Source organism: Antedon mediterranea, chromosome 4, assembly GCF_964355755.1.
Source record: "Antedon mediterranea chromosome 4, ecAntMedi1.1, whole genome shotgun sequence".
NCBI lineage: Eukaryota > Metazoa > Echinodermata > Crinoidea > Comatulida > Antedonidae > Antedon > Antedon mediterranea.
In genome coordinates this window covers 28,596,132-28,605,355 of record NC_092673.1, presented here as the reverse complement: position 1 = coordinate 28,605,355, position 9,224 = coordinate 28,596,132, and the positions used below count along the sequence as shown (strand labels likewise).

The window sequence follows — 9,224 nt, the reverse complement described above, 5'->3', positions numbered from 1 at the left end:
TAATGTTCACACAGACGGCGGCCCTTCGTGTAACTCCTTAAAGCTTGGTTCCCACTAGGACGCAACGCTATGGTGTAAACGAAACGCAAGTGCGTTGACCAATGACAAGCGATAATGAGCGCGAATAATCCATCGCTTGTGATTGGTAAAATCATTTACGTTGCGTAATTGTATTACGTCTCTAGTGATAATGCTAACTTCCCACTAGCAACGCGACACATCGACGTAATCGTAACGTAAGGGTTTTGATCAATCAAAAGCGATGTAGGCTATTATTCGAACTGTCGCCTGTCATTGGTGTACTCGCGTGCGTGGTGCCTACGTAGTGGGCGCAAGTCACTCCCAACAACTAAGGAGGAAGGGTACAATCACGATCTTCACAGAGTCAAGTGCACACCTTTAATGGAGATCTGCGTATTCATTAGATGTGTATGAAAACCATTACAATATATGACCAGAAACAACACTTTTTAGTAAAAAATTAAGTTGCTCGCCGACAGGATAGCCAGAACCATAAATTCCAAATATTTTTGATTAAAAAACTATGACAACTAGTGACTTATTGTATTATTGATATATGTTATCATAATTACATGTAAATCGGTTATTACGTGTTGATACTTAGTTGTTTTAAGAGATAATAAAATAAATCAACCTATTATGTGTTTTCTGCACGAATATCTTTCTTTTTTTCTGCGATCATCATCCTAGCGTTCCAAGATTACATCTCCGTATGAAAAGATATCATCACATTTTTGTTGTCACATAACATTTGATAGTGTAGACAGAGCTATAAACGTTTGGAGCGTATGTAAGATATTGTGTTTGATAAAATAAAACGTTTGTAATTGTAATGTTACAATAGTATACGACATATCACAAACTAGGACTACTATTAGGCACAAGGTTAACGAGTATCGGAGGAAATACTGAATTAAGCAATAAGAGATTAATACCAAACACGATGACGTTATTAAAGTACACGCTAGCAGCCATTGTCATCTCCGTAATTGGTTTATTCGGCAAAACAAATCAACCTTTCAACAATAATTTGCTAGATTGCGTCGGAAACCATCTTGTAGTTCATTAGTTTCTACCAAGTTATGTCGAAAAATAAAATGTATAAGACTAAAAAATACCGATAAAAAAAAATCAATTACGCCATATAATTGCTAGAGTCATATTATTGTTATTATTATATTATTATGACGAAAAATAAAACGGTCGTGATTTTGTAATTTTTATGAAAAAAAGTGTATTATCTATTTTCCTCAGATGTTGAGGTGGTAACTTGCAGAGCACATTATGTGATTCTGCGCATGACGATTTACGATATAGTAACCAGTTATGTAAAAAAAATAAAAGGGTTGAAATTTGGCCATTAAAAAAAATCCATGTACTATAGTGTGACATAACTAGTTACTATGGCTCTATAAGATGATGATAACACAATATATGCGCATAAAGAAATATTTTCGCATAATTATTGGGTTTTAAAAAGTGGATTTTTTGGGAATCTTTAAAAAAAAAACCCTGTACTATAGCACAGTGAAATTTTCCAAAAAATTTGCAAATTTCGACCCTTTAATTTTTTTACATAACTAGTTACTATGGCTCTATAAGATGATGATAACGCAGTATATGTGCATATATGGCAATATTATCGCATAATTATTTGGTTTTAAAAATTGGATATTTTGGCCATTTTTCCCCAAAAAAAGGGAAATTTTCGAAAAATGGCCGATTTTCGACCCTTTTATTTTTTGACATAAATGATTACTATTGCATAATAAACATACGCAGAGACGAATAATGGGTTCTGCGCATGTCAATTATGCTATAGTAACCAGTTTTTGACATAAATGGTTACTATAGCATAATAAACATGCGCAGAGTCGACTAATGGGGTCTGTGCATGTTAATTGTGCTATAGTAACCAGATTTATCGAAAAATAAAACGGTCGAAAATTTGCCATTTTTAAAAAAAAATCGCTGTACTATAGTACTACAAATAACCCAATATGTGCTGTAGAATTGGACAATGAATTGAACAACTGATTGACCAATCAGAGCAGCGGAAAGCGTTCCAAAAGTTGAACAATCAGAGCACTGAAAAGTGACGTAATCAGGGCATTAGAAAAATTGTTCCAAATTTGTCATTTTGACCAATCAGAACACTGAAAAGTGACGTAATTAATATGTGACTTCAACAAGTTTTTCACAACACAAACAATGATGAGATTTTGTCCAGAGACTTACATGCGACAACATCTTTTTACAAATCCTCTAGACTTATTATTATTAATTTCAAGGCGAATTCTGGTAGTAGCTGTATTCAACTCGAACGTGTACTTGCATTAAAGGTAAGAGCGAAATTGATTTCATGCTTGAAATCGGCATTTAAAGTGTTGATAACTTGTTTGGTCTAGGCCTAGCCATAGTCAATAGAAACTATGCCATGGCCTAGCAAATGTGTTTGTATGGGTGCCGACGCTAATTCTTGTTGGCGGTAGTCTGCTCTGTGTGTGGTAAAATGCATTTGCTATTATTACTTATCCCCCTAATTACCAGTAGGCCTACATATATTTCATAAAGTATTAACAATAACGCATGCCTTTATAGGTTAGTTAGGGTTAGATAGTGTCACTCGACACTTACTTTAATTAATGTATTTACTAGGCCTATATAGCCTAGGCCTAGCTAGTAGGCTAGATAGAAAGACCTCTAGGTAGGCCTAGATCTTTTTTGGTTGCCATGAATTGTAAGTCAAACCATGGGCCTGTAAGTGCTAGGCCCTAGTAAGATGCTACCTACTTAGGGCTCCCTGTTATTTTTTTTCTTCAAAACTTACTACAGTAGTTTAGACTAGGCCTAGGCTTAGATTAGTATTTATCGTAGAACCATCCCATAGTAAATAAATTTAGTTTAAAGTAATTAAGCTATTCTTTAAAGTTTAATTTATTTAATATTTTAACAATCCTACTACTAGTTAGACTAGCCTATGTACCCTGTAATAGATTTTAGGCCTAAACATAATTTTAAACTATAAACAACTAAATGTGTGCTGTATCAGAATAGCATCCATGGGAAACAGACTAAAGCCTTGTTCACATGTCAACCCTTTTAATTGATAGATAAACAATTTAACTTTTATTATAATGATTGTTTAATTAAGTGTAGGCTTCAACTCTTTGATCTAAAGCATTCGTTTAATTAGGCAATCAACTGTATTTGTGGATTTAGATAAGATTCTCAAATAATTTGATTGCATTAAAGGAAGTGCTCAGGGATCAAAGAGTTGATACATACACTGTTTAATAAACAAAGATTATTCAGTTTACTCTAATTTATGTTGTAATTCTTTATATAGTTTTTTTAATTGAAAAAAAAACATAATTATTCATATGTAATATTTTCTTAATTTAATTTAGATAAAATAGTTTGTTCTTAGTAGATATGTTTTAATGCTACATGTAATTCATTTTATTAATATTTTACATTTAAAGTCTTGGTCTACTATTAATTATTACTTGAGAAATTTTAACCCACAGATATTTTATTTTATTTAGATTTGATTTTCTTTTATTTACAGCCATTTACTACAACTGCACGGTGCACAGTGGCATTATACGGGTAAAATTTTCTTTTTTACATACTTTACTTACATATATTTTTGCCTTTGATCAGTTTTTTTAGTTTTGCAGGTGTTCAATAGACAGTACAGTATGTTCAGACCAACTTTTCGGCGCAGTGAAGAGGGTGCCTTAATTCTTGAAGATACATCTGCTGCTGTAGTATTTAACAGCTTGAGAAAACGACCAACTGGCAAGTGTCTAACTCCTGATGATGTACGCCAAGATGCCTTGAAGGAGGTGTGCAGGCTGGGTGGAAACACCAAAGATGAATGTGATGTGTTGGGCTGCTACAAGTTTCAGCATAGTAAATACAGTGGACAAACATTCAAGTGGATGGTCGAAAATGTACTGGAATATGCAGTATGTTTTGTTATTAAAATGGCTAATGAAATTCCAAGTACAAGTTCACTTAGTATTAACAAATTCAACTTTAAGAGGTACTTGGAGTCTTTCCCAGAAGGCAAAGAAGCCATAGCAATGAAAGAAATAAAACGCCGCAGGAAATGCCCAACTAGACAGACATCGTACATACCTGTTGGCATTAAGCTACAACAGGTTGAGGATGTCACAGATGAAACACTTTCTGGTACTGATGTCTTTGATGCTTCTTTGCAACCATCAACCTCATATGCACCAGGTAAGACTTATTCCATATTTGTGTTTTTTGTGCATTTTCTAAATTACAAATTTCAGGTTTTGCATTTTTAGTGCCTGTGTATGTTGTAGGCTTGCTGGGTTTACGTTTTTTTTTATGCATTCATTTATACTCAATCATAAAATCGTGTTGTTTAAATACATTGTTTTATAGCATACTGTAGATAGCGAATGAAGTAGTAGTTTACTGCTAAATATTCTTTAATTTTCCGTCTTACAGCTCAACCAAATACATCTTATGAACCTGTTAGTACTATGCCATCCACTACAATAACTATCAAACAGAGTGAAGGTAGTTTATTTCAGTGTAATTTTAATTATTTTGTTTGATTTTTAAAACTAGAAAATGAAAATTACATAATGTAGTTTCATAAATTATACAATTTTGTTTTGGTTTTTCTTGCAGATTGTCTCATACCAGATAAATGGAAGAAGAACTTGCCCGAGATCGATCAGCAGTGGATTTCAAAAACCTTATTCAAGAAATCGAAGAAGGGGACTGCAGAGTTGGATTCAACTAAACTCAAACAACTTTGGTATTATCCACCTCAACCGGATCCGCTCAACAAAAACATACCCATGGCCAACAGTTACTTCGGTCATCGTCTTCTTCTTTGGTTGCCCCGCAAGACTTGGCAGGTCAAGCTGGTCTGCCCTCGGCCAGAATGCAAGAGCTATCCACTAACATCAGGCGGCCTCCATGGAATCGTTCGTCCGGTCCTGGATTTAGACTGCCACTACTTTCTTGCAACAGAGCAACTGAGGTGCTCTAATTGCAAACAAAGACAAATTGGCTGGAGTGAAAACATTTTAAAGCAACTTGATTTAGCACATCGCCTTCAGTTTCCTGTTGTACTTTCGTATCACTTGGCCTGCGACAACCGGGTCCTGCAGCTTCTAAAGTACCGCGGTCTCGGTAACAGTCCATCACAGCTTCGCCAACAAGTCTTAGAACAACACACAAGGCGGTGGAATGAGAGAGTGGCTCTCTACTTAGAAAATTGCAAGAAGTTCTGTGGTTCTCGTGATGATTATGTCATTGCTGCTTCTAAATTTGATGAGGTGTCTAAAATGATTCCTGTTCCCTCTGTCCAATGGTTCCTTACCATCTACTGCAACGAAGTAATGGGAAGAATCGACGAACTCAAGGCTTCTATCACATCGACGTTCGGAAGAGTGTTGAAGATTGACTCGACCAAAAGGGTAAATAATTTATAAACAATACTATTTCTGCAATTTACTTTTAATTATTTGAATTTTTTTTTTTTTGCAGATTGTGGGGAAGCTTTCTTCCGAATAAATTTGTTTGGGTTTTTTTGCAGATTGTAAGGAAGCTAGCCGGTCGTGCATGTGGAACAGGAGCGTGGGCAACAAACGTCGGAAATGAGTACGGCCAGGTGCTCATTACAGTCCTGACTGCTGCAGAAGGATGTGGCTTAAACAACATGACAAACGGCATCATTAACCGATATGCTTTGGCAGGCGTACCTCCTCCCGAGATTCTCTACGTCGACCGTGACTGCTGCGGTCATTCAAGCATAAGGAAGATGTTCAGCGCCTGGCCTGACATGAAAATTCGTCTGGACATCTGGCACTTCATGAGGAGAATTGCTGCAGCTTGTTCAACAGAATCACATCAGTTGTATCCGATATTTCTCAAACGTCTTTCCGCTTGCATTTTTGAGTGGAGCGCTGACGATGTTGAACGTCTGAAGCTCGCCAAGCGTGAACAGCTCATTGCAAGCAAGAAGCATTCCAACCCAACAGACGACATCATATTGAAAAACATCAGCAAGAAGGAGTATGCTTTACATTGTCGCAGGACAACACGAGGGACTCGCGAGACTGCCAACCTAATCCGAGAGCTGCTGACTTCCCTCGATGGTGAAGAAGGCCGTGACACAATGGGCGTCCCACTCTTAGACTCTGAACAGACCTGGGATATCTGGAGCTCACAAGAGCGACACATCGCCTGCATCCAGGATCCAGAAGGCATCCCGCTCTACACAAAAACCAGTGAGATGCTTAAGGGTGGAGTTACCTTGCCAGTATATCGTTGCGCAAGAGGCTCCACTTCTTTGGAATCGTTTCATCTTCACCTTAACAGGTTTATTCCAGGTACAGTATTACTTTTTATTTGGTATCTACCAAATCTTCAAACCGATCTACAAATTTTTGTATTATTTCATTATTATGGATGTTTTATTTTTTTCTCAGGTGAGCGTGCTAGCGACTTACATTTCCAAGCTTACCTGATGGATGGACTTGTTCGATGGAATGCAAACCGTGCACTAGCCGCTACCCAGTCTGGAGGAACCATCTCCAGTACATATAGTGGACTGCATCAGCATGCTCTCAACATACTGGCAGAGCAAGTGATTGGCAAAAAAGTGTACAAAAGTTTTATCATTCCAAACAAGTACACTGGAGAACTCATCGGAGTGGAGTACCTGTACAACCAGTCGAACAAAGTGCTCGAAACTCAATTTCCTGTCAAAACAGATACCATTTATGATGAAGACTTTGATGAAGAAATTTACACTTTTGATGTTGATGAAGGGTATGATGACAAGACTCAACCAGACTACAAACCACCTAAGCGTTGTTTTAAACCTCGAAATGCTAAAGAACCCTCACCACCCCAGCTGGAGCCCTTGCCTTCATGTGACGATAATGATGATGATGATGGTGAAGGAAAAGCAGCCCTTTTTGACACAGTGAGTTAAATTTGTATCATTAGCTTCTACCTCACAAATTTTGTTTCTGTTTTGAAATACAATGCACGAGTCTGATTATATATTTTGTTTTCATATTTTACAATTTAGGAACTTGAGGATTCCACTGGACCGGACAACATTCCAGGCTACGCCAAAGTTGAAGCCCTGGCAGACTACCTTATGCAGTTTAAGGAAGACAGTGGAGTGATAAGTCAAAGTCATGCTGAACATGTCGCAAAGTTGTGGAACAACCTGGATGCTTATGACAAAACCATTAAGCGCAAAGCACGGCATCAAGATTACCTGACGAAAGGCAGGTTCAAGAAAAGTAAAACTACTTCCGTAATACCTGGTGTCGAAAGCACTCGACGGTAAGGCAGTTTCCAGCGTTTTTTACTTTGTTGCATGATGTGTCTTAAATCTAACTTGTTTCTTTGTTTTTTTTTTAAAAGATGCTTCTTAGGTCAGAACACCGGGCCAGCTCAGTGGCCGGACTGCAATCGATATATGGAGTGCATTATTACAAAACTATGTGAAGCGTATCCATCTACCGTATCTATCGAAGGTAAACGTTTCCAGCGCTGGCCGCTCATTACCAAAGGCTACAAGAACATTCGTCGGAAAGTGCTATCGAATGGACACCTGATGTTGTTTGCTAAGCTTCAGTTGATGGAGATAAATCGTACGACACTCATCCAGTGGTGAGTTTTTACTTGTTATTGATTGTTATTTTACGCTACAGTAAATACATTAAAGTTTTTAAATACTGTGTTTGATTTATTTTCAACAGGTACAACAGAACGTCAAAGAAGCAAGAGCGGCAAGTGTTGGAATCTGGCATCTCGGCAACAATACCCAAACTTGTCTCTGATAAAACCCTACTTGAACCTTTAACCAAGCCAGCGGTGCTAAACGTTCATACAAGCGCTCCATCTTTCACATTTGTCCTACCAAAAAACACTTCCGGCCTAGCGACTCTAGGAAACAGACCGTCGATCCCAGTTCCTGGCGAGATAGCAAAACCACCACCGTCAGTCCCTGAGGCTAGCAGTACTCGTATTCCTAGAACTACCCTCTTGTACAGAAAACGAGTGGCTAAAGACATATCGGAAGGGAAACCGATCAAAATATACAAACCAAGAACGTCTGCGATTGTGTGCTCAAAGTGTAAGCAACCAAGATTAAATAAGAACCACACTCAGTACTATGGAAATTGGTATTGTGCTGCAACATCTGATGTGACTTTTAAAGAATGGAAATCGGCTATGGTTGCCATCCGTCGCCTTCGTCAAGAGAGGAAAAAAAAGCAGCAAAAAGAATGATTCCAAATGATTGTTGTAGCCATGGATAGTTTTTATACTGTTTCGTATATCTTCAATTTTTATTTGTTCTGTGATTTTATATTCACTTTTTACAAAATATTTGTATTTTATGCAATTTGGCCATTGGGCCACCATATCTAATGGTATTCTGAATGTGCAGTAAAGTTAATAATAATAATAAAAAAAAAAAGTTTTTAATGCTGCCAAATCCAAAGAGCAATGATTAATGTTGTAAATTATTTTGTAATTTTTATAAATTACATTCAGTTTTAATTATTACATTATAATTTACATTATATCATTCATTGCACTTTGTATTTGAAGGTCCCAAGCCCTTACAAAAAAAGCAGAGGGGAAACTTTTGCAGTTGAGTGTACATTAAATGGTGAATTCTATATTCTTGTAGTGTAAATTCTCAACTATTTTATATTTATTTCAAGAGCAATTCCACTACAATTCATTTTGATGTGAATCAAATAATTCATTCCACCAATTCTAATAATATATTTTGATAATAACTCATACTATAGAGGTTATTATCCAGTAACCTTCAGTTACTCCTCTTACAGTTACACATATCCTATGATACCATGTGGCCTAGAAAAAAAGCCCCAGACAAAGTTAACGGTAATTTTGTCTACATTTTTTAAAAAGGCTGACTTATCAAACTACTTGGAATATGGTTGGCCAATCAGAAGTCAGGGTGGGTTTTTTAAATAGTTACATAGTATTTAACATATATATACAATTTTGATTGACAATTGTTCACACCCTAAAAACACAACAAAAAACGTCTCGTCATATTAAAAGAACTAACGATTAATACAACATACATATTGTAGTCGAATTTACCGTGTTTTAAAAAACAAAATTCATGTACTGTAGTACAAGGATTT

General features: G+C 36.7%; 1 protein-coding gene across 1 annotated transcript; it reads left to right on the top strand.

Moving 5' to 3' along the window:
* The first annotated feature begins 2,205 nt into the window (after nt 1–2,205).
* On the top strand, nt 2,206–8,518 carry LOC140047162 (uncharacterized). The gene is made up of 9 exons (XM_072092011.1): nt 2,206–2,363; nt 3,593–4,272; nt 4,510–4,581; nt 4,696–5,492; nt 5,612–6,407; nt 6,507–7,006; nt 7,115–7,377; nt 7,459–7,707; nt 7,797–8,518. Exons 2-9 carry the CDS (start codon nt 3,726–3,728, stop codon nt 8,326–8,328), a joined length of 3,756 nt encoding a protein of 1,251 aa, XP_071948112.1. The 5' UTR covers nt 2,206–2,363; nt 3,593–3,725; the 3' UTR covers nt 8,329–8,518.
* Nucleotides 8,519–9,224: the final 706 nt, after the last annotated feature.